Source organism: Dryas octopetala, chromosome 3 (assembly GCF_963921425.1).
Source record: "Dryas octopetala chromosome 3, drDryOcto1.1, whole genome shotgun sequence".
Taxonomy (NCBI): domain Eukaryota; kingdom Viridiplantae; phylum Streptophyta; class Magnoliopsida; order Rosales; family Rosaceae; genus Dryas; species Dryas octopetala.
Window position 1 is genome coordinate 19239099 of NC_141368.1, and position 25621 is coordinate 19264719.

At 35.7% G+C, this 25621-nt stretch overlaps 3 protein-coding genes and 1 pseudogene across 3 annotated transcripts; 1 reads left to right on the forward strand and 3 right to left on the reverse strand.

The window, feature by feature from the left end:
* Positions 1-1562: 1562 nt before the first annotated feature.
* LOC147291605 (rust resistance kinase Lr10 pseudogene) lies at positions 1563-3904 on the reverse strand (annotated as a pseudogene).
* LOC147291606 (uncharacterized) lies at positions 3894-5378 on the reverse strand. Its single transcript, XM_086235087.1, has 4 exons — positions 4520-5378; positions 4392-4424; positions 4191-4217; positions 3894-3993 (listed from the first exon to the last, which is right to left on the reverse strand). Exons 1-4 carry the CDS (start codon positions 5328-5330, stop codon positions 3914-3916), a joined length of 951 nt encoding a protein of 316 aa, XP_086091213.1. The 5' UTR covers positions 5331-5378; the 3' UTR covers positions 3894-3913.
* Positions 5379-12167: 6789 nt separating this feature from the next.
* LOC147291607 (uncharacterized) lies at positions 12168-13283 on the forward strand. Its single transcript, XM_086235986.1, has 2 exons — positions 12168-12653; positions 12999-13283. Exons 1-2 carry the CDS (start codon positions 12168-12170, stop codon positions 13281-13283), a joined length of 771 nt encoding a protein of 256 aa, XP_086092112.1.
* A 3296-nt stretch (positions 13284-16579) lies between these two features.
* Positions 16580-19368, reverse strand: LOC147291608 (LEAF RUST 10 DISEASE-RESISTANCE LOCUS RECEPTOR-LIKE PROTEIN KINASE-like 2.4). The gene is made up of 4 exons (XM_086234839.1): positions 18482-19368; positions 18286-18324; positions 18140-18166; positions 16580-17965 (listed from the first exon to the last, which is right to left on the reverse strand). The coding sequence occupies exons 1-4, from the start codon at positions 19272-19274 to the stop codon at positions 16791-16793; spliced, it is 2034 nt and encodes a 677-aa protein (XP_086090965.1). The 5' UTR covers positions 19275-19368; the 3' UTR covers positions 16580-16790.
* Between the last annotated feature and the right edge of the window lie 6253 nt (positions 19369-25621).

The following is a 25621-nucleotide window of genomic DNA, read 5'->3' on the forward strand; positions in this document are numbered from 1 at the left end:
TACTAGCCCTCAATCAAACTCTCCTACAGCCTCAACTCCTAGTTCAACACCAATAAGAATGAGGAGTTTGAGTGATGTCTATGCAAGCTGCAACTTCTGTGTTGCTGAACCAGAAAACTTTGAAGAAGCAATCAAAAGTGAAGCCTGGAAGAAATCTATGGAGGAAGAAATCTATGGAATTGACTACAATGAGACCTTTGCTCCAGTGACTAGACTTGATACAATCAGGGCATTAATCTCCTTAGCAGCTCAAAAGGGTTGGTTTCTATACCAAATGGATGTGAAGTCTGCCTTCTTAAATGGAGTCTTGAGTGAAGAGGTCTTTGTACACCAACCTCAAGGTTTTGTTGTAAGAGGAGAAGATATGAAGGTGTACAAGCTAAGGAAGGCTCTCTATGGCTTGAAACAAGCACCTCGAGTATGGTATGGGAAGATTGATTCCTATTTCATCAAGAAAGGATTTCAAAGAAGCAAAAATAAGCCAACTCTGTACACAAAGATTGAAGGTAATACTGATATGCTTATTGTCTCTCTTTATGTTGATGATTTAGTATTTACTGGAAGTAATAAGAAGTTGATCATGCAATTTAAGAAGGAGATGATGGAAAAATATGAAATGAGTGACTTGGGATTGTTGCATCATTTTTTGGGGATTGGAATCAGTGAAAATGAGAATGGAACTTTTATCTCTCAAAAGAAATATGCAAAAGTTCTACTTGAAAAATTCAAAATGGGAGGCTGCAATCCAGTAGCTACTCCTTTGGTATTCAATGTGAAACTTCAAAAAGAAGATGGAAGTAAGGAAGAAGATGGAAGTAAGGAAGAAGATGCAACTCTATATAGAAGCTTAGTTGGAAGCCTTCTCTACTTAACTGCTACAAGGCCAGACATCATGTATGCTGCTAGTCTATTATCAGGATTTATTCACATGCCTACTCAGATACATCTTGGTACTACAAAGAGAGTCTTGAGATATATTCAAGGTTCAATTGATTTTGGCATTATGTATGAGAAAAATATTGAGCCAAAGTACGTTATTTGGATTTTGTGACAGTGATTGGGGAGGTAGTGTAGATGATTTGAAGAGCACGTACTTCTGGATATGCATTCTATTTTGGCACAGGTGTATTCTCTTGGGCATCCAAAAAGCAACAAACTGTTGCTCAGTCTACTACAAAGGCAGAGTATGTATCTGCATCTTTGGCAACTTCTCAAGCAATGTGGCTGAGAAGAATCCTAGAAGATTTTGGTGAAAAACAAGGAGAAGCAACTCCAATCTTATGTGATAACAAATCTGCAATAGCTATGACTAAAAATCCTGTCTACCATAGTCGATCCATGGAAAACAAACACTTCTATGAACCTGCATGAGATGCTGGATCAGGAGGCCGAGCATAAGATCGATTCCTGGATTACACAGCTCTATTCAAAAAACTAAGAATACAAGGAGCAAGTTGAATAAGTTTCTTTGAATAATGACATGAAACAGAATGCATGGTTTTGAACGGTAGATTGGATCCCCTGCCTCATAATTTTTGCCAATCTAAAGTAAAATGTAATATTCATAAACCCTCTTTAAGGAATGCCTACATACATATACATGACAATATATACATATCAAAACCATCTAAATGCATATCTTACATACACAATACTTACTTTTAGGATTACCAAATTGCAATTCACGATATATATATATACTCATAATTTAGGTAGCAACACACAAATGTACCTGAATTATACCATTTATCCTCCAAAAATGCAGATCATCGGGTTGAAGTGCTTCAATCTCCTTCCTGACCTCCTGAACTCCCACATTGTGATCAGTGGACAAGCGTTCTGCCACCACCAGATTGTGAAACACTCTCTGGTTGACGACTGCTCGGGAGTCCCCAAGATTCTCCGCATACAAAACTACATTTCAAATTTCAGAAATTGTTGTTGTTGAGGCTTTAATGGCATTTGTAATCGTTTCTGTTGTTGTGGAGATTTTAGTGTTTTGAAAGATTTCTGAAGCCTTTTTTAGAGTGCATCCTATTTAACCCAGATTTTTCTCATTTTCTCCAAGCATCATGATACATTTTCCAAGAAGTATTTTCCATGCAATGCTTCAAATTTACAATCTATATATGGAAGGAAACTGAAGCAGCAAGGCAATAGTAATTAAAATAACCAGTAATGGTATGAACATATGGAGAGACAAGTTGCAACACATAACCAGGATGAACAGAGGAGATAATTTTGGACATTTGGATAGCTTTTAATGTTGGTCTTACAACAATTTCAAGTGCATTTTTGGAGCCAGCCAAAGTAGACCATTCCAGGTAACTAACTAGTGAAAGAATGGTTACAGTTCAAATCCTGAAAAGTTTCATGTTTAGATAAAGAAAGAAGTTCATGAACATCAATTTTTCTTTATCTTTTTAATTTAAATGAATAATAATTTAAATGATTAATAACTAAGTATCTTCGCTTGACAAAATTTGTCAAAAATAGTTTTTTAAAATTTATGGTCAGAATAATCATAAAAAAAAAATATAGTTGTCTTTCAAGTTGAAAATAGTTCTTGATGAATTTCCACCAAGATAATCTCCAAAAGCCCTCAATATTATTGTTGAATCCGAATGTGCGGATGTCTTGTATCTAATACATATTGCACAATAGCACTATATAAATACTTCTCAAACGTATTATAGAAATCATAGAATAAAGTTACATCTCTCAAATATTACATGACTGATATTTGTCCTACCATATAGGAAAGAACAATTCCTTGCACAGAGTGGCAATGTTAGCCTATTCCCTTGTACATAACAGACTAACTGGTGGTACATATCTCTTCATCTACAGTTTCAATTAAACTAATGGACTCTTCAACATCATCATTTGATGGTGTTGATGACCATGTTGTTTTTGAATTGTCTTCATCAACTGCCACTGCATTCTCTTGTGGATATAGGAAAGGCTTTGGAGGCATATGAAGGCATTCAATTTCTCCTTCAAGCATGTTTACCACTTTGTGCATCGAAATAGGACGGTCACTAGGCTTCATTTGTATGCACCATAATGCAACTATAAGCATCTTCTCTGTCATTTTCTTTTCATCCTCTGAGGCATCTTCCATTTCTATTTCTTTTCTTTCACTAAATTGGTCATAAACCCATGAAGGAAAGTAAATTTGGCTTGAATGGGCTGCAACTGCATTCAAATTCTTTCTTTTGCCTGCAATTTCCATCAACAACATTCCAAAACTATAGATGTCGGCTCTGAATGACACACCTCCAATATTTTTGTAAAACAATTCTGGAGCTATGTATCCCATTGTTCCTCTTGCTGCAGTCAAAGTCAAACTGCTATCATCTAATGGGCATAATCTTGCTAGTCCAAAGTCAGAAATTTTTGGAACAAAATTCTCATCAAGAAGAATGTTGTGAGGCTTGATATCAAAGTGCAAAATTTGCATGTTACATCCGTTATGTAAATAGTCAATACCACAAGCCACTCCTAGGGAAATTTCAAATGATTTTTTGCAACTTAAGGAGGTGGGTCCTTCTTTACAAAATAGGCTTTTATCAAGAGATCCATTTGACATAAACTCGTATACAAGAGCACGCTTTGATCCCTCAGCACAATAGCCAATTAGTTGCACCACATTCACATGATGTATCCTTCCAATCGTAGCAACTTCATTGATAAAATCCTGCCCATTAGCTTTGGACTTATCCAACATTTTAATTGCTACAAAGCGGCCGCTTCGAAGCTTTCCTCTATATACAAAGCCATAACCTCCTTCACCCAATTTTTCCTTGAATCCTTTTGTCATTTTCTTGATATGTGAGTAGGAGTACCTTATTGGCATGAGGTTGTTGTGACTTTGTAAAAATTCTTCAATATGGCCATACATTGATAAGTGTCACCTCTTCAATTTATAGATTAGAAGCACAATCACACATTGAATCCCGAGTACAATTTTTGTTGCAACCCACGCTATTACTGTAAAGGAAATAAAAAAAATAAAAAATTATGACAACTGTATTTTTGGATGCGGCTATTTGAAACTTTGTTTTCTATATTAGACCATGTATGTGATTTTTATCTCCTGGAAAGAGCCATATTATTCTATCACATCAAACTATATAACCAAGGTCGCAGGCGAAGAAAAAAAGAATAAGAAAAAAAGAAAAACTCACCTGTTAAGCAAGATATCCAAAGGACAACTGCAAGAAACCAAAAAAAAAAACAAAATACAGAGAGTTAAAAAAAAGTTGATTTAGATATTTTGGACAGGAATATTGGATCACTGAAAAAACAAATGAAAACGATCCTCACACAATCGAGAGCTGTACGAGTAACTAAATAAAATGAAAATTATAAGATAAGAGAGTCCTCACCTATTAGATCCCAGAAAACAGGAAGAGAATCTTCTGCATAATGAAAGACATAATAATCAATATCAACTCATCTTGACATGTCTGAATTCGATCAAATAAATGTAAAGAGGGAGAGAGAGTAACGCTACCACAAATTGATTTGTTGGTTTCATCATCGATGTAACATTTTATATACTGACCCCATCTTCGATTTCCGTCGTAGCGCTGCAACCATGAAAGTTCAAACCCATAGAGCAGCTCATTATGGATGTCCATGTAGGAAAGGTTCATATTCTTTGTACCGGGGCGCGATGTGATCAAAACCATAAGCTCTATACGGCACGAATCCCTCAATTCCGAGACATTTAAAGCGCCAATCTTAACGAAAGAATGACCACTGGAATGGGATGAAACAGAAGTTGAACTACTCATAGCATTATTAATGCAAGGAGCAGCATCCACATAGAGAGGCGAATTCACTGGGGTTTCAGTACAGCTGATGAAAATTACAGGCTTTGAAAATTCAAAGTCATAATCATATGTCCCGTTATGAAATTTCCTTCTTTGATAAATGCTATATGGATCATCCCGAAAACTGAAGTTATATTTTGCCAGCGAATAACGGGGGAGTGAAGAGCAGTTACCCTTTTGAAGATTGGCATCCGCAACTCGGATTGTGCAGTTATCATAATTGATTGACTGTACATAGAAAATTCCAGAATACAAGTGTAGTACTGTGCGGTCGTTCTCACAAGACAGTTCATACTTCGGGTCACCGCAGTTGACTGGATCCTGTTTTAGTCGGAAAGGGTAACTTATGTTACGGATGTTGCCACAGGAAGAAGCTTCACACTGATGATGATCCTTAGCATTGCAAGTTCCACAGCATAAGACAACAACTACAAGGACGACTATGCATAATCGTCCTACAACAACAGCAACTCTTCCAGCTGCAACCATGGTGAGAGAGAGAGAGAGAGAGAGAGAGAGGGTGTTCAACACAAGTGCAGCTTCCTCAGTTCCACACAAGGATATAGAAAAAATATTTTGTGGTGAGGAAGGAACAACGTGCGTGCAGATTTAATTTTCAATATGGAAAAAGATAATCTATTTGTCTTAACTTGTAGAATACTGCAACTGTGTCCTTTCATTTGGAAAAGAAAAGTCATTATACTGCAACTGGGTTCTAATTTAGTTTTATTGTTTGATTCCTTGAAAAATGTGAAAAAAGAAAGGCTACGGAGAACTCTTGAGATTTGACAGTAAGAGGACTCTTGTGTAATATTGTAGTCAAAGCTCTGAGGAAGTACATATGTGATGAACACCAAAATAGGAAAAGAGGGAAATAGGGAGAATATTTGATGAATTAGTCATCACCACTAAAAGATATTTCATTAATAAAAAATAAAAACTTACAATGCGTGACCCCAATATTTATATATTCTCAAAAAAATCTACAAAAAAAAAAAAATAAATAACAACTCATAATATCAAGAAAGGTTAAAAGTGTTAGGATAATTTAATTAAATAGTCCAATTTAATCACTGTTAAGCTTTTTTGACCCCTTAGCCCCTTAGGCCCAAAATTTACTTTAATAGCTCTTTTTAATGTGAAATGTCCATAACGCCCCTTATATAAAAACTCAAATTTTTGTACTATAATTTCTCTCTCTCTCTCTCTCTCTCTCTCTCTCTCTCTCTCTCTCTCCTTCCCTCCTTGATCGAAGGCTGGAAGAAAATAAAAAAAGAGCAAATTATCCGTAAATACTTCAATTATACACTAATTTTCAACTTAGTACCCCAACTTTGAAAACTTGACAAAAAGTATCTTAACTTTTATTTTGTGTCAAAATAGTATCTCCATTAGTTTTTCTGTCAAATAAACTGTTATCTGCTGACGTGGCAGGGGTATTTTCGTCTTTTTTCCCTCATTTAAAAGATAATAATATTTTTAAAAGAGCAAATTACAATTTAGTACATTAACTATACACTGACTTTCAATTTAGTACCCCAACTTTGAAAACTTGACAAAAAAATAACTCAACTTTCATTTTGTGTCAAAATAGTATCTCCGTTAGTTTTTCTGTCAAATGAACCGTTATCTGTTGACGTGACAGTGGTATTTTCATCTTTTTCCTCACATTTAAAAGATAATAATATTTTTAAAAACTTTTGAATAAAAAAAAATCTTAAAAAGTTAAAACTTTTAAAATTAAAAAAATTTTGGGGGATGGGTAAGGAGGGTCGGGGTTGGGTAAGGGGGGATGAGGGGGCTGGGTTGGGGTTGGGGTGGGTCGGGGAGGGGCTGGGGGTTGGGGGGAGGGGTGCGACGGGACTGAGGATGGGTCGAGCAGGGAGAGGTGGGAGGATGGGTGGGGGCTGGGGTGGGGTGAGAGGGTGGGTTGGGCAGGGAGAGCTGGGAGGATGGGTGAGGGCTGGGGTGGGGGGCAGAGGGTGGGTTAGGCAGGGAGTGGTGGGAGGATGGGTAGGGGAGGGGAGGGGAGGGGAGGGGATGGGTGGGGGCGGGAAGGGGAGAGGATGGGTGGGGGAGGGCTGGGGTAGGAGGGAGAGGGTGGGTCGGGCAAGGAGAGGGGCTGGCTGGGGGAAGGGGGTGCGATAGGGTTGGGTGCGACGGGACTGGGGTAGGGGGAGAGGGTGGGTCGGGCAGGGAGAGGGGCTGGTGTGGGGGCTGGCTGGGGTAGGGGAGGGGAAGGGAGGGGGACGAGGCTGGGGCTGAGAGGTGATGCTGTATGGGGCAAGGTTGGGGAAGGGGGAGGGGGAAAGGTTTTTATTTTAAGAAATTTTTTTATTTTAATTTTTTTAAGAAATTTGTTTATCAAAAAGTTTTTTAAAATAATATTATCTTTTAAATGTATGGAAAAAAACAAAAATACCTCTGCCACGTCAGCAGATAACGGTTCATTTGACAAAAAAACTAACGGATATACTATTTTGACACAAAATGAAAGTTGAGGTACTTTTTTGTCAGGTTTTCAAAGTTGGGGTACTAAGTTAAAAGTCAGTATATAGTTAAGGTACTAAATTGTAATTTGCTCTTTTAAAAATATTATTATCTTTTAAATGTGGGAAAAAAGACAAAAATACTTTTGCCACGTCAGCAGATAACGGTTTATTTGACAGAAAAACTAACGGAGGTACTATTTTGACACAAAATGAAAGTTAAAGTACTTTTTGTCAAGTTTTCAAAGTTGGGATACTAAGTTGAAAATCAGTGTATAATTGAGGAACTTACGGATAATTTGCTCATAAAAAAATCAGGAGAATTGAAGATTTTCTGCAAACCTCTCTTAGTGTTTCTTCTCTTTCATCATTTTGTTTGTTAATTTTAAACAAAAAGGCTGCAACAAAATAGATCTTAATTGAACTAAAAAATCTGGGAAGAAGAAAATCTGGAGAATGATGAAGAAGAAGAAAAAGATCTGGATTTTAACACAAATTAATTTTCAAAAAGATCTGCTATCAAGATATATTAATTTTAACAGATGCAAAGAGATCTATTAATGTAATTACTACAAATAAATATGATAAAGCAAGCAATTGATCCTAGCTAGTTTATTGTTAATCGATCCCCATATTGCTTTTAATCAACGTACCCACAAATTGATGAATGAGTTTTTAATCAACCCATCGTAAAATAAGGGGAAAAAAATTGATGAATGTGTTTTTAATCAACCCACCGCTCACCGCTCACCGCCCACTGCTCGCCCAAAACCAAATTTGGATTCAATGGAGAAGAAGAAGATGCGATTGATGGTCGACACAATGCGGTGGAATTTTCTGTGGACACGATTTTTTGGTGAACTTTCTGGTCGACACGTAAAGTTTTTTCGGTGGAATTTTTGGTCGACACAAATGAAAGGAGAGGATTGATCTATTTGGACACACTGGATTGTATATTCGCTAGCTGTGATGGCTCACTCATTAATCAAATCAATGATCTATTGCAGATCTTTCAAATATCAATCTTGCTCAAACGAATTGCCCAAGCGATTATCTCATAAGTCATAATAAAAAGGTTAAAATTAATATATCTTGATGACAAAGGTATAGAACATTGCATATCAACATGATTATTATGAATGGATTGATTAAATCATATCCCATCAATTTAATAGATCCAATTATTTTCTCATAAGTCATAATAAAAAGGTTAAAATTAATAAATCTTGATGGCAAAGGTATAGAACATTGCATATCGAAATAGATCGATATATTCAATCACATCGAAAGTAGCGAAGATCTTTTCTTCTTTTTCTACTATGTCAAAGATCAATGATCTATCTATATCGAAATAGATCTGCAATTGCTTTAAGCCATGGGTTCCTAGCAGCAGCCTTCGATCAAGGAGGGAGGGAGAGAGAGAGAGAGAGAGAGAGAGAGAGAGAGAGAGAGAGAGAGAGATGAGATTAGGAAGAGAGAGAATTAAAGAAGGTGGACGTTCTGTTCTACTGGTGGAGTTCCCGGTCTATAAAGTATATATATAGAAGAATATTTTAGTCACTGAAAATACAAAAGAGATATAAAAGTAAGTTTTGGACCAAGGGGGTCAAAAAGCTTAACATGAATTAAAAGGGGCTAACCCTTTCAATAAGCCCAAAGAATTACCCATCGGTTCATGGAGAACCAGGTATTCATCAATATGATCCAATCCCATGCCTTATTGGTCGGGACTAGAGCCACCAAATGTTTCAGATATTTCCATTGACAGATTTCCCATTTCCTATATATTGAACCAAAATGTATGATATTGTTATGGACAAAAATGTTTCACTCATGGATTGGGCTAAGATTGTATCTATATCACTTAGTTAGTTTGAGGCTAAAGGGCGTGCCACCAAGTAATAATGTATTTGGAACAGTTTAAAAATGAAATAGAAAATAAAGTAACAGTGAATTGGATCAAACTATTGTGCTGATTATTTTTATGCCTGGGCATTCTAGGACTTGAGTGCTAAAGGTTCTAAAGTGCTAAACTTATTTGTTTCAAGATGTGTTCATGTTGCTCTCAGCGAGTGATTAAATAAGGTAAGTAAATAAATAAACAAAAAATTTCAGAAATTAACTATCTTAGGATCCAGATCCGACAAAAGTGCCCATTGGAATCACAAGTCATGGATATAAATTATAAGATTCAAGCAAAGAAAGGAAAATTGGCTGATAGTAAATACTCAATGATTGAGAAAATAAATGCTTCCTTGATTAATTCTCAATTTCCAAATGAGAATACTTTAAATTCCAGAAATAAATACAAGAAGAGAGTAGTAAATAAAGCTATTAAATATGGAAGAACAAAAGGTTGCAATAAAAGAAATGAGAGCAACACATTAAAATTAACGCAAGCGTAACGAGCAAAAAAAAATGAATGATCAAGTCATTTGATAGAGAATGTTTAGAAATAGATCTGGGTTTTGTGTGTTGTCTCCCAAAACCCTAGGTAGTCATCCCTTGGATAGTTGACACGTGTATGGCTTTGAACAAACCTAGGATTCTGGTACTTATCCCCTTGACAGCTACAACCCAATTTTTGATTGCTTTATGAGTCCACCTGACATTGCATTACTGGCCTTATGCTCCATTAACCCTGAATGCATGATATAGCAGAAAGGGTTGTTCGCCGGGGTGCTTTCGTTCACTTAGGCCATCCTGGGCTTGCACATGATGGGCCATTGAATTGGGCCTACGACTGTCCAACCTTTCTCATTGGGCTAGAGTCTTTGTGGATCAATGCCAGGTGGCATCCCTTAAAAGTCTGTTACAAACATATATAAATTAATAAGGTGAACATGAATTTCCTGGGGGGAATTTTAGGGAGATTAACAAACCCCATTTGGTGTGTTGGGTATGAAGAAGGTTGTCCTTGCTAAATTAACAAAGGGTGGGTTGGAAATCTGCTTGTATGAAAAATGCTTACTTAGTGGGGTGTATTGTATATAGATTTTAAAAGACTTTTGTGGAGTTTAAAAATCATGTGGTATTCAATTAAGACTTTTAAAGACTTTAAAAATGTCCATAAAAATCTATATATGTATTTAATTAAGAATTTTAAGGAATCTATAAAAGTCATGTGATATTCAATTAAGACTTTAAAAACTTTTAAAAAGTATGTAAAAATCTATGTGTATTTAAAAAGTCATTGACTTTTATGGAATTCATTTAATGATGGATTTTAATAGATTTTGAAAGACTTTGATGTGTATTTCAAAGTCATTATAAATCCAACCTCTTCCCTACAGATTTTTAAGGATTTCTATAGATTCTGTAGAACTCAATAGAACTCTGTGAAAATTTGTAAATTCTATAAAAGTCTATCTCTTAAAAAAAATCTACAAAAGTCTTTATAAATCTATATACACTACACCCCTCTTTGTCAACGAATTTCATGACAACAGTTTGTCTTATATGGAAAGTCAGAATTTCCCATGAAGTCAGGTATTTCCTTTGGATTTTCTCACCTATAAGGCAAGCTTTTGACCAATGACCAAAGAACAAGAAGGCAAATGATCCTATTTGCTCCATCAACAATCCATTTCCAAGCCTTTGCATCTTCAATACAACCAGTTCAATGTATTTTCCTTGTGGCTTCACTGTAATTACTTAAAATTGAAAGAACTTTTAGACTAGCATCCTCCATTACATATAACTCATTTGGTACAAACAACCGAACTGAGGCATATAATTCCAACACTTTGTTAAAGTTAAGAACAATACTTGGGTCACCCCTTGGGGGTACCCCAAGGTCACCCCATCCCCTCAAATTTTAATTTTAGCAATGTCGATGTATGATCAGAACCGTTCACTTTTTAGATAACATATTAAAGATCATCTCTGCAAAAAATTAAATCAATCGAAAATCATTTGATTATATAACTGTTGTTAATTAAATAGAAAAAATAAATGGTTTTCAATTAAACAATGATTTTTTTACTAAACTGTTGATTTTTTTTATTTAATCGACAACAATTATATAACTAAACGATTTTCGATTGAGTTAATTCTTTGTAGAGAAGATCTATAATAAGTTATCTAAAAAGTAAACAGTTCCGATTATGCGCCGGTATTGTCAAAATCAAAATTTGAAGGAGTAGGATGACCTTGTGGTACCCCCCAGAAGGTGACTCAAATATTGTTCTAAAGTTAATGCACTTTTACTTAACTGACCTTATTTTAGTTGTTAAGCTTTTGTTAGAGTTTAGTATTTTAATATTACTTTGACTTTTGGTGTATGGTTAATATTAAGCCACATGAGTCCTGGCCATAAAAATATTAAGCAATATGAGTTAATATTCAGTAGTGCTAGATATACCATATTTTTATACCATAATTTCATACCACCTTATGTGGCAACTTACATGGCATTCATACATTGGATACTAAAAAATAAAATGAAAAACCCAAAAAGAAAAAGAAAAACTTTGTCCAATAAAGTAATGACACGTGAGATGGTATAAGAATGTGGTATAAGAAATGTGGTAAGAATAGCATTATTCGTTAATATTATCACTGCAGTGTTCAAGTCTTTGCAGCTGTACTAAGTAATTTGATATATATGAAATATTAAGTGGTGTGAGCTGCGTCAGTTCAGCCCCCAAAACACTCTCTCTAATTTTTCTCTTCCCCTGCAACTCTTCTTCAATCTATTGTTTATATTCTTGAGTGTTTGAGTGCAGGTGAGTTAAAGTTAAATCCAACAGTTGGTATCAGAGCTTTAGTCTGATCATATCAGTTTCGGCGTTGTGAATCTGAAAGGGAAAAACAATTCCTCACAAAAAAAAAAAAAATGGCAAACTCAAATAGCAACAACGATCGAAACTTATCTTCTCCAATCTTTGATGGTGATCACTATGACTACTGGAGGGTCAAGATGAGAACTCTTTTTGTCTCTCATGGTCTTTGGAAATTTGTAGATGTTGGGTTTGAAGAACCTGATGTGGCTGAGAAGGTGCTACTAGAAGACTCTATCAAGAAAGATGCCAGAGCTCTTCATCTTATTCAATTGGGGCTATCATATGATATCTTTCCAAGGATCAGTAATGTTATCAATCAAATAAAGTCTTATGGTGAAGTGATTACAGATCAAAGAATTGTTGAGAAAATTCTGATTAGCTTACCTAAAAAATATGACTCTATTGTGAGTGTTATTGAGGAAACTAAGGATTTAGTTACATTGACTATTCAAGAATTAAAAGGATCAATTAAAGCTTTTGATCAAATATTGGATAGACATGTTGAAAACTCTACTAAGAGTGCCTTTCAATCTCTCAGTGTAGGTTCAAAAGAAAAGGAAAAAAAACAATCAAGCTTTTATCAAGCCAAATCGGAATCCTCTAAAGGTGGAAAGGATTGGAAAGAAAAAAATCAAAATGGAAAGGGAAGAATACCTTTGAGAGAAAGACAAATGCTGAGATTAGTACATCTTAAACAAAATGCAAGATTTGTGACAGGAAGAGTCATACAGAAGACGAGTGTTGGTTGAAGGGCAAGCCTAAATGCAATAATTGCAACAAGTTTGGGCATATTCATAAAGATTGTAGGCTCAAAGGCAATCAACAAGTAAATTTCACTGAAGAGCAGGGCAATGAAACAAATATGTTTTATGCTTGTCAAGCAGCAACGCGTTTGGTTTCTAGACAGTGGCTGCAGCAATCACATGACAGCAATTCTATTTGACATTGATACCTCAATGGTCTCCCAAGTTAAGATGGGAAATGGGGCATTAGTGGAAGCAAGAGGAAAAGGCACACTTGCAATTGAAACAGACAAAGGCAGAAAATTCATCAAGGATGCGTTGCTGGTTCCAGAACTTCAACAAAATCTCTTGAGTGTTGGGCAACTTCCTGAACATGGATACTATATCCACTTTGAAGAGAACTCCTGCAAGATTTTTGAGAAATGAGATACTTGTTAAGCTATCACAAAGATCAAAATGGAGAAAAACAAAAGCTTCCCTCTATCGTTTCAATACTCAAAACATATGGCATTGAAAGTGGATGTTTTGGACAACTCTTGGCTATGGCATAGGAGACTAGGACATTTGAACTTTCAAAGCTTCAAGGACCTACAGCAAAAAGAAATGGTGCATGGACTACCTACAATACAAGAAGTGACTGATGTATGTGAAGGTTGTGCACTGGGAAAGCAACATAGAGTTCCATTTCCAAAAGCTAGGCAAGGCTTGGAGGGCAAAATCACCTCTGGAACTAGCACACACAGATGTTTGTGGGCCTATGAAAACTCCTACTCAAGCTGGAAATAGGTACTTTCTTACCTTTATAGATGACTACACAAGACAAACTTTGGTTTATTTCCTAAGACAAAAGTCAGAAGTGTTTGTTGTATTTAAAAAGTTTCAAATGATGGCTGAAAGACAATGTGGAAAACTATTAAAAGTCCTAAGAAGTGACAGAGGGAGAGAATATAACTCAAATGAGTTTGGGAAATTCTATGAAGACATAGGACTTGAAAGGCAATTGACTGTTGGCTACAGTCCACAACAAAATGGAGTAGCTGAGACGAAGAACAAGACAATTGTAGAAATGGCAAAGTTTATGCTACATGAAAAAGGGGATGCCTCAATCTTTTTGTGCTGAAGCAGTGCATACTGCAATTTATGTGTTAAATAGATGCCCGACAAAAGCTGTGGAAGGCATGACACCCTGTGAAGCATGGAGTAGCAAAAAACCCTACAATTTGTTTTGCTCTTGTTCCAAAGGAGCTGAGACAAAAACTTGATGAATAAAGTGACAAATGTGTGTTTGTGGGTTATAGCAATCAAACAAAGGGCTATAGACTCTACAATCTTAAGAAAAAGAAGATTGTGATCTATGGAGATGTGATCTTTGATGAGAAAACCTCCTAGGATTGGAAACAAAAGTCAATCCAAGGACAATCTGCATAATTCAGAGAAGATGGAGAAAATTCATATAAGGTATGAGAAAAATATTGAGCCAAAGTTATTTGGATTTTGTGACAGTGATTGGGGAGGTAGTGTAGATGATTTGAAGAGCACGTACTTCTGGATATGCATTATATTTTGGCACAGGTGTATTCTCTTGGGCATCCAAGAAGCAACAAACTGTTGCTCAGTCTAGTACAGAGGCAGAGTATGTATCTGCATCTTTAGCAACTTCTCAAGCAATGTGGCTGAGAAGAATCCTAGAAGATTTTGGTGAAAAACAAGGAGAAGCAACTCCAATCTTATGTGATAACAAATCTGCAATAGCTACGACTAAAAATCCTGTCTTCCATAGTCGATCCAAGCACATAGTTATCAAGCATCACTTCACTAGAGATGCAGTGGAGGACAATGAGATTGAGGTTAAGTATTGCAGAACTGAAGATCAAGTTTCAGACATATTCACTAAAGCCTTGTCAAAATTCAAGTTTCAGTACCTCAAAGGACTTCTGGGAGCTAAGCAACAAGGCATTAAGGGGGAGTGTTAAAGTTAATGCCCTTTTACTTAACTGACCTTATTTTAGTTGTTAAGCCTTTTGTTAGAGTTTAGTATTTTAATATTACTTTGACTTTTGGTGTATGGTTAATATTAAACCACATGAGTCTTTTGTGTGTGGCTAGTATATATTATCACTGCAGTTGTTCAAGTCTTTGCAGCTGTACTAAGTAATTTGATATATATGAAATATTAAGTGCTGTGAGCTGCGTCAGTTCAGCCCCCAAAACACTCTCTCTAATTTTTCTCTTCCCCTGCAACTCTTCTTCAATCTATTGTTTCTATTCTTGAGTGTTTGAGTGCAGGTGAGTTAAAGTTAAATCCAGCACACTTTACACCAGAAGAAAGAAACCACATGTTCGCAATCTCAAAAAATTTACACAGAGTTAAATCAAAAGTAAATTCCCTATATGATTTTGGGAGTCTACATGTACATCTAATGCATGGAAAACAAACACTTCTATGAACCTGCATGAGATGCTGGATCAGGAGGCCGAGCATGAGATCGATTCCTGGATTACACAGCTCTATTCAAAAAACTAAGAATACAAGGAGCAAGTTGAATAAGTTTCTTTGAATAAAGACATGAAAAAGAATGCATGGTTTTAAACGGTAGATTGGATCCCCTGCCTCATAATTTTTGCCAATCTAAAGTAAAATGTAATATTCATAAACCCTCTTTAAGGAATGCCTACATACATATACATGACAATATATACATATCAAAACCATCTAAATGCATATCTTACATACACAATACTTACTTTTAGGATTACCAAATTGCAATTCACCATATATATATATATATATATATATATATATATACTCATAAGTTAGGTAGCAACACACAAATGTACCTGAATTATGCCATTTATCCTCCAAAAATGAAGATCATCGGGTTGAAGTGCTTCAATCTCCTTCCTGACCTCCTCAACTCCCACATTGTGATCAGTGGACAAGCGTTCTGCCACCACCAGATTGTGAAACACTCTCTGGTTGACGACTGCTCGGGAGTCCCCAAGATTCTCCGCATACAAAACTACATTTCAAATTTCAGAAATTGTTGTTGTTGAGGCTTTAATGGCATTTGTAATCGTTTCTGTTGTTGTTGTTGTTGCTGTGGAGATTTTAGTGTTTTGAAAGATTTCTGAAGCCTTTTTTAGAGTGCATCTTATTTAACCCAGATTTTTCTCATTTTCTCCAAGCATCATGATACATTTTCCAAGAAGTATTTTCCATGCAATGCTTCAAATTTACAATCTTTATATGGAAGGAAACTGAAGCAGCAAGGCAATAGTAATTAAAATAACCAGTAATGGTATGAACATATGGAGAGACAAGTTGCTACACATAACCAGGATGAACAGAGGAGATAATTTTGGACATTTGGATAGCTTTTAATGTTGGTCTTACAACAATTTCAAGTGCATTTTTGGAGCCAGCCAAAGTAGACCATTCCAGGTAACTAGTGAAAGAATGGTTACAAGTTCAAATCCTGAAAAGTTTCATGTTTAGATAAGGAAAGAAGTCCATGAACAGCAATCTTTCTTTATCTTTTTAATTTAAATGAATAATAATTTAAATGATTAATAACTAAGTATCTTCACTTGACAAAATTTGTCAAAAATAGTTTTTTAAAATTTATGGTCAGAATAATCATAATAAAAAAATATAGTTGTCTTTCTAGTTGAAAATAGTTCTTGATGAATTTCCACCAAGATAATCTCCAAAAGCCCTCAATATTATTGTTGAATCCGAATGTGCGGATGTCTTGTATCTAATACATATTGCACAATAGCACTATATAAATACTTCTCAAACGTACTATAGAAATCATAGAATAAAGTTACGTCTCTCAAATATTACATGACTGATATTTGTCCTACCATATAGGAAAGAACAATTCCTCGCACAAAGTGGCAATGTTAGCCTATTCCCTTGTACATAACAGACTAACTGGTGGTACATATCTCTTCATCTGCATTTTCAATTAAACTAATCGACTCTTCAACATCATCATTTGATGGTGTTGATGACCATGTTGTTTTTGAATTGTCTTCATCAACTGCCACTGCATTCTCTTGTGGATATAGGAAAGGCTTTGGAGGCATATGAAGGCATTCAATTTCTCCTTCAAGCATGTCTACCACTTTGTGCATCGAAATAGGACGGTCATTAGGCTTCATTTGTATGCACCATAACGCAACTATAAGCATCTTCTTTGTCATTTTCTTTTCATCCTCTGTGGCATCTTCCATTTCTATTTCATTTCCTTCACTGAATTGGTCAAAAACCCATGAAGGAAAGTAAATTTGGCTTGAATGGGCTGCAACTGCATTCAAATTCTTTCTCTTGCCTGCAATTTCCATCAACAACATTCCAAAACTATAGATGTCGGCTCTGAATGACACACCTCCAATATTTTTGTAAAACAATTCTGGAGCTATGTATCCCATGGTTCCTCTTGCTGCAGTCAAAGTCAAACTGCTATCATCTAATGGGCATAATCTTGCTAGTCCAAAGTCAGAAATTTTTGGAACAAAATTCTCATCAAGAAGAATGTTGTGAGGCTTAATATCAAAATGCAAAATTTGCATGTCACATCCTTTATGTAGATAGTCAATACCATGAGCCACTCCAAGTGAAATTTCAAATGATTTTTCACAACTTAGGGCGATAGACTCTTCTTTAGGAAATATGTATTTATCAAGAGACCCATTTGGCATGAACTCGTATACAAGAGCACGCTTTGATCCCTCAGAACAGTAACCTATTAGTTTCACCACATTTACATGATGAATCCTCCCAATGGTGGCAACTTCATTGATAAAATCTTGTCCATTAGCTTTGGAGTTACCCAACATCTTAATTGCTACAAGGTGGCCGCTACGAAGCTTTCCTCTATATACAGTGCCATAACCTCCTTCTCCTAATTTATCCTTAAATCCTTTTGTCATAGTCTTGACATTTGAGTAAGAGTACCTTATTGGCATGAGGTTGTTGTGACTTTGTAAGAATTCTTCTATAGGGCCATACATTGACAAGTGTCGCCTTTTCAATTTATAGATCAAAAGTACAATGACACATGGAATTCCCAGTATAGGTTTTGCTGCAATCCACGCCATTACTGCAATGGATCAAATAGGAAATCATGACTATAATTTAGGCTGTTCCTACTTGAAACTATAAAGATTAATTGTTTACCACAAGAGATCTGAACTGTTTGGCCCCTGTATGATTTTTATATATTGGAAAGAGCCATATTATTCGCTCACGTACATTAAAAGGAAAAAAAACTCACCAGGGTGGCCAAAGATAAGTAAAATCCCTGCAAGTAACAAAAAAAATAAAATTAACAGAGAGTTAAGACTGAGAGTTGATTAAGTTGTTTTGGAAATTAAGCATAACTGAAAAAAGTGAAAACGATAAGATTGAGAGACTCCTCACAATATAATACGTCAGTCAGAAGGGGGAAGTTCCTGGTGCCTGCATCATCCAAGACAACAATAATATCAACTCATACATCTTGACACGTTTAATCTGAAACGAATAGTGGAGAGAGAGAGAGAGAGAGAGAGAGAGGGAGACTAATGCATGCTAATAAAGAGGGAGATTGAGTCTTCCCATGTAAAGAAGTACGTACCACAATAAGGTTTGTTGATTTCAACTGGGACGTAGCAATAAGAATTATTCCACCTAATAGGATCTCTCTCGTAGCTGGTCAAAAATGAAAGTTCAAACCCGTAGACCAGCTCATTGTAGATGTCTATGTACGACACGATCTTGTCCTTTGTAGCGGCGCGCGATGTGATCATAACCATAACCTCTATACGGCACAAGTCCCTCAAATCTGAGGCATTTAAATGACCAATCTTAACAAACGAATGCCTACCGGAACTGCTCATAGCATCAATAATGCAAGGACTAGTATCCACATAAAGATGAGGAGAATTCACTGGGGTTTTGGTACAGGTCATGAAAATTATAGGCTTTGTCAGTTGAGAGAACTCGACCGTCCCATTATGAAGTTTCCTGAATTGATAAATGCTATATGGATCCCGATCACTGAAGTTATAGCTTGCCAACGAATAACGGGGGATTGAAGAGCAGTTACCCTTATGGACGACATTAGGATCCACAACTCGGATTGTGTAGTTATTATAATTAATTGACTGTACATAGAATTTTCCAGAATGCAAGTTGAGTAGTGTACGGTTGTTCTCACAAGACAGTTCATACCTTGGGTGACCGCAGTTGACTGGATCCTGTTTTAGTCGGAAAGGGTAACTTATGTTACGGATGTTGCCGCAGGAAGAAGCTTCACAGTGCTGATGGTGATCCTTTGCATTGCAAGTTCCGCAGCATAAGACAGCAACTACAAGGACGACTGTGCATAATCGTCCTACAACAACAGGAACTCTTCCAGCTGAAACCATGGTGAAAGAGAGAGAGAGATCGAGATCGAGAGAGAGAGAGAGAGAGAGGGTGTTCAACACAAGTGCACCTTCCTCAGTTCCACACAAGGATATAGAAAAAATATATGGGGAGCTTCGCTTAATTTTGTGGTCAGGAAGCAACATATATGGGGAACTTCGCTTAATTGTCAACATGGAAAAAAGAATATATTGGTATCAAGACGTGTAACCCGATTCCTTCGGCGCAATGTCTCATGTCATGTTGTCTCATTAGGAAACTACTAGGAATTTAATTAAGTGGCCAATTCTAAATCCCGACCGCACAACAACAACGTTGACTTAAGTGGCCAAAAAAAAAAAAAAATCAACAACAACAACGTTGACTTCATTTACTACAGTAGAAGGTAAAGCAGAAGGAAATTAAGCTCCCAAGTCCCAAGTTTTGTGGTCAGGAAACAAAGTGATAATTCCATTTATTTATTTGTAGATTGCATTTAGTATACGTTTCCGCACACTACAACAAATATGGCCAAAGACCTCTATTTTTTGCACCCATAAATGTGAGGGTGCCTATTGACGAATGAGGTGTCACTAATATCAGTTGAACACCAATATCTTTAATCTTTTAAATTTGATATTTATACAGGTATATACATCGAAATAACAAATAAAATCGATATCTAATGTGTACATTTATGGTTAAAAAGATTCACAGTGCTGATGGTCATGATCCTTTGCATTGCAAGCTACACTGTATAAGCCAATAACTACAAGGACTATGCATATTGGTGCCGGAAAGGGTACTCTCCCTGCAAACATGGTGAGAGAGAGAGAGAGGGCGTTCCACAAAAGAGAATAGAGAAATTTTGTTCCACCCAAGGATATGGAGAAATTTTGTGGTCAGGAATTAAGCAACATTGTCAACTTCATTTAATTATCAATGCGGAAAAGAGAATTTATTTCTCTTAACTTGTAGAATACTGCAACTGGCCGGGACCATTTCATTTGGAAAAAAGAGTCATTAGAGTTGGGCCCAATTTAATTTTATCGGTTAGTTGAAAAAGTGAAGAAAAGTGTTTGTGGGAAATTAAGACCATATATCGTATTTAGATAAGACTAGCATATATCTAGATCAAGAGAAAACAAAATTCAAGATGATTCCCAAGGAATAAGATCAAAATAAGGGCTAGTTATATAAATAAATCACTAAATATTTTCATATTTACAAATTACACCATCTACCTTTTTGTAATTTTATTTTAGTCACCATTAACTAAAATGGAAAAAGATAAATTATGATACATTAATAAACATACACTACTATGCAAATTTAGAATTGTACTAGATTTGTAATGGGCTGCTACGTATGTAGCACAATTACTTATGATTTAGCTCTCGGGTCCGTTCAAAACCAATGACCTAAACCCCCTGAGGATTTCCGTGTTTTTATATACACCCCATGAGGTTTCTAAAATTACAGCGAGACCCCTTGAGGTTTTTAATCGTTTTCACATAACACCTTTGATCTGTTAAAATTCTGTCAAAAAAGTATGTCCAAATAACAAATTTGACCTTAGGGTTCATTTACACTAACACCCCCTAAGGTTTATGTGAAAACGATTTAAAACCTTAGGGGGTCTTGCTGTAATTTTTTAAATTTCAAGGGGTGTATGTGAAAACACGAAAATCCTCTAGAGGTGTTAATTTGTGAAATTAAAATTATAGAAAATTTGGACTTAACACCAAATACCAATAGTTTTCAACCAAACAGTAAGACACTAATTTTTTTAGTTTAGGTGGTAATTTAGTGCAAGACATTTGGATTAGGTCACAAACTTGTACAAAATGTGAAATTTTTGACACCAATCGATCGGCCAAAGTGTCGAGATCTTGGTGGTTTTTCGTTGGTTTTTTTTTTTTTTGGTTTGCTATATAGCTGTGACTGTCAAACAGTATGAAATTCATAAAAATTCAATGTTTATAAGGGATTAATGCTATTGATTTAGGCTTAAGTGATGAAGTCCTACAACCTAGAGATTAAACATTAATGTTTAAGCCTAGCATACACTAAAAAAAGAATAAATCAATAAAAAAGTTGAGACTGTTGTACAGTCACAGTTGAGTGTGTTAAAAAATAAAAAGTTCTCTCGAGCGGTCGGTGATCGAACAATGCCGAGTTCTTGGTGGAAGCACGTTTTTTAAAGTTGGTAGCTAAACTAAAATGTAGTATCTAGAGTGAAATAATCACATAAAATTTTTAGTAGTTAAAATGAAAACACATTGAAATTTGGTACTTAAAATTTGGAGCTAGAATTTTGATCTTGGGGGCTCATTCTTAGATAATCATTATCACTCCAAAATTATATTCATTATGCATGGAATATACACAAGTCAGTTTCATACAATTCAATTGAGCCTAGCGTGAACACAACCCTAGCCGCCGAAAAAAAATCTCTTTTCTCTCTCCTCAACTGTAAGACCCCGAAAGTTTTGCGTATTTTATTTTTCAGTTTGTTAAGTTTTATTCTTAGAATTGACAAATTTTTCTAAAGACCAAATGACTAAGGTTAGACCTTAGTAGTGTAGAGATCATTTTTCTGAGTTTAACGATGTGTGGTTCGTTGAAATTGGAGTTCAGATGAAGGAGTTACGAATTTTTGAAGTTGGATAATTATTTTAGGCCATTATTTGATTTTTTGGAATATTATTTGGAGAAGTTGGATTTTTCATAAAAATTCTAGAGATAAAAATAATGTTTTCATGTCATAGATAATTAGTACTCAGTCTTACGAATCCGTAGGAATTTTTGAAGCTCGTTTGTATTTTTTGTGAATTTTTGAAGTTGGGAGAATTTAGAAAAATTTGAATTGCTGACGAGGCGCTGACACGGACCGACACGCTGACGTGGCGAGATGCTATTCGTGAGAGACGCTGATGGTGGGCCTACTCAGCGCTGACGCCCTAAAACGGCCCCAAAACGGCGTTGTTTTGATGCGAGGATCCCACTAAGGATCTGGACGCGACTGAACCCGTGCGCGACCTAACCCATCCGCCCCACTTCGTTTCTTCTCACATTCTGACTCGTGCGTCTACCCACGGGTACCGCATGACCCGGTTTGGATTTAACCCTTTTGTTAGTGCTTTTTAGTGTATTTTGTCTCACATTGAAGGTTTAGAGAAACTTCCCAATCCCTTGTGCCTATAAATAAAGACCCTTTATCCTTTTTTTCTCTTCACACCTTAAGCTTTCCAAAGCTTTCTTGAGACAAGTCACTTGTTGAGAGTCTCTTAATTAAGTTTAAAATATTTATTTGGTTGTTTTCTTGAGTGCCTAGAGGATTTAATTTGCACCTAGGAACATCACCATCTAATGATTTTGGCAATTTGTGGGGAAACTCTGCCAAGTTTTCTGCTCGCTTAAGTAAGGTCTTTAGGTAAGACTCTTGAGCTTGATTAAGTTATTTTAATTTAAGGTTAATTACTTATTAGGCTTTAATTTTTGTTTTAACAATTCTATTTGTGGAGATTAAGCTAAGGAGATCTATAACTAAGTATTTAATATCTACTTTCTCTTTAAGAATGCATGAATAATTAGTTAAGTTAGATTTATACTTGTGAGAATCAAGCCGAGCTTTGGACTCCAGATAGGGAGAAGCTCACATCCTGCTAGAGACCCTTTTATTGCATGTATTATGCTAAGTAAATATTGATGCATGTAAAAGTTGCATTAATTGTTTTTGGTTACCATCTATTGCATGGCTTTTATCCGTTATATATTGTGATAAATGATTTGTTAGATGACGTAAGAGTAAAGGGTCACATTATTGATGACCTTGGATTTTGATCCCTAAACCTTCGGAGGTGGTTTTACAATTAGGCTGGTAGATATCAGTTTTGGCTTCCGATCTAAAGTTGTTATAACCAGGAATGAATACTCTTACTACCAGTTTAGTTTTTACTGATAAACCAGGTAGGTTGGTAGTTGGCCTGTGACGCTCCAAAACCCGAGTTTATTACAGCAGCATCTACCTTGAGAATACTGGAAACTACAATACTCAAACCTCGGGTATTATACTCCCAAAAATTCTCAAAGTAGGTAAGCCATATTAATTATAAATAAAACAAGTTGGATCAGAGTTAAATTGCCAGTGGAAATACAAAATGTAAATAAAGTGTTTACATTTAAACTAACTCGCCAAGGTTATAGATAAGTTCAAAAGTAACCTTGAGGAACAATCAAACATAGATGTTCGATAATTTGCAGAAGTACCAACTTGAAGATAGTTGTTTGATAATTTACAAAACAAACCAAAAGATAACAACACGCTAATTTACAAAGAAAAAATGATCCACAATGATCATAACCGACCTGCCCAGAAAGAAAGGATCAAAATCCGACAAAACGGAGAGTTGACAAGTAGCAAGGCTGCACCCTCAGTCAAAGTCTTCAACCAGTACGTTCTCTGCACTCAAAGAGCACAATAGGGGGTAAGCATTACATACGATAATAGCTTCCCCTCATGTGACCCTGGCTAACTTTTAAAATAGTACGAACATATTTACTACTAAATAGCCAGTAAAATATATTAAAATAGCACATTGCATAACCAGAGAACCAATATCAGTTTGAAATCATTTACTTGCTCAAACAATGATTCAAAACATTTAGGAACATTCCTAATACTTTACCTGATGACCGAACTCATAATTGGTCAACTACCACCCTACTTGGATTATCAGTAAAAACTGATTTGGTAACAGAGTATTCATTCCTGGTTACTACAACCTTAGACTAGATGCCAAAATAAATTGACTGCTACTAGCCTAACTGCATAACCCCTCCGGAAATTTAAGGGATCGAAATCCAAGGTCAACACTATAGTGACCTCTTACTCTCAAGTCATCCTAACAATTCAGTTATCACAATATCGAATAAAAACTACGCTACAGATGACAATCACAAAATTATGCAAATTTCTCATGCATTCAATATATACTAGCATAATACATGCAGTAAAATAGGGCTACTAGCAGGGTGTGAGTTTCCCCCTACCTGAAATCCTTCGCTCAATTTGATTCCCACAACAAAATGTCCAATATACAGCTTCTCTTACTTCACCGGGTCCACTTATTGGGAAATTGGAGTAATCCTTAGTTAACCTCTACTAAGGAATAAATTAAAAACTAATTAAAATTAGAACTTATCAGAAATCATAAACTAAACCGAAATAATATTAAAACCTTAATTAGAAACTAATATAGCTAAAATAAGATGTAGTTTCTTACCAAGGATTGAATAATCAATCCAAGTCCTAACCAACATCCTCTACCGAATTCTCTTAAGGTAAGGAAAGCAATAATGCTAGTTGTCCCACATTTTTTTTCCCACATTTGTATCCCACCTGATGTGTCATTACTTTATTGGAAGGGTATTTCCTTTTTCTTTTTTAGGTTTTATTTTTTAATTTGTAGTGTCCAATGTATGAATGCCATGTAAGATGGTATGAAATTGTGGTATAAAAATGTGGTAAGTGTAGCATTACTGTAAGGAAAGATAAGGATTAATCAAAGTGAATAAATTAATTCAAGCTTTAGTCGAATTCTCTTTAACAAGAGAGAAATGATTAATCAAATACCCATCTATTTCCGAATTCTCCTTTACCCAAAGAAGTGATTAATCAAAAAATAGATTAATCAAAGTGTACAACCCAAAGTTTCAGCCGAAACTTCCTTGACAAAAGAGAGATGATTAATTAAAATGGAGAGATGAGTTGGCTTTGTGGATGAAAAGGTAAGAGAGTTTGTGATTAATATAAGGATGGTTGGAGTTTGTGGAAGAGAAAAGAGAGTTACGGAAGTGAGAGAAATGGAAGAGATGAAATGAAATGAAAGTGAGAGAAATGAGAGAGGTTTCGGATGCATGCAGGTGAGAGAGAGTTACAAAAATCTGAAATGAAAAAGTAACCAAGCCAAATGATTAATCAAACTTGACTTTGATTAATCCACCACGCGCCTCCCACCTATCTCACTAACCTTCCACAAGCTTCTTTTCTTCACGTGTCGGTCTCTTTTTCCCTCTGCTGGAAACTTTCCAACTATGAGATTAAAATCATTAAATCAGAATTAATGGCCAAGATTAATCCACATGTTCATCTCTCAATTTTCAACTTTAACAATTCGTCAAAAATATATTCGGGTTTCAAAAAATGTCCCGAAAAATACTACGTACTTGTAGCGATGAATACTAATTTCTTATAAATTCAAAACAAACTTTTTGATTTCTAGAATTTATCTTAAAAATCTTATCAGTTCCAAAAAAGAAATTCAAAGTAACCTTAGAAAAATAAATAACTCAAGAAATAAAATAT

Coding starts and splice junctions, on each gene's coding strand:
- LOC147291608 (XM_086234839.1), bottom strand. CDS start 19,274: ATGGTTTCAGCTGGAAGAGTTCCTGTTGTTGTAGGACGATTATGCACA. Junction 18,325..18,481: donor AATCAACAAACCTTATTGTG/GTACGTACTTCT, acceptor TGGATGATGCAG/GCACCAGGAACTTCCCCCTT. Junction 17,966..18,139: donor ACTTATCTTTGGCCACCCTG/GTGAGTTTTTTT, acceptor GATCCATTGCAG/TAATGGCGTGGATTGCAGCA.
- LOC147291606 (XM_086235087.1), bottom strand. CDS start 5,330: ATGGTTGCAGCTGGAAGAGTTGCTGTTGTTGTAGGACGATTATGCATA. Junction 4,218..4,391: donor TGTTTTCTGGGATCTAATAG/GTGAGGACTCTC, acceptor GGTTTCTTGCAG/TTGTCCTTTGGATATCTTGC. Junction 3,994..4,190: donor TTGGATATCTTGCTTAACAG/GTGAGTTTTTCT, acceptor TTTCCTTTACAG/TAATAGCGTGGGTTGCAACA.
- LOC147291607 (XM_086235986.1), top strand. CDS start 12,168: ATGGCAAACTCAAATAGCAACAACGATCGAAACTTATCTTCTCCAATC. Junction 12,654..12,998: donor GTGCCTTTCAATCTCTCAGT/GTAGGTTCAAAA, acceptor CTTGTCAAGCAG/CAACGCGTTTGGTTTCTAGA.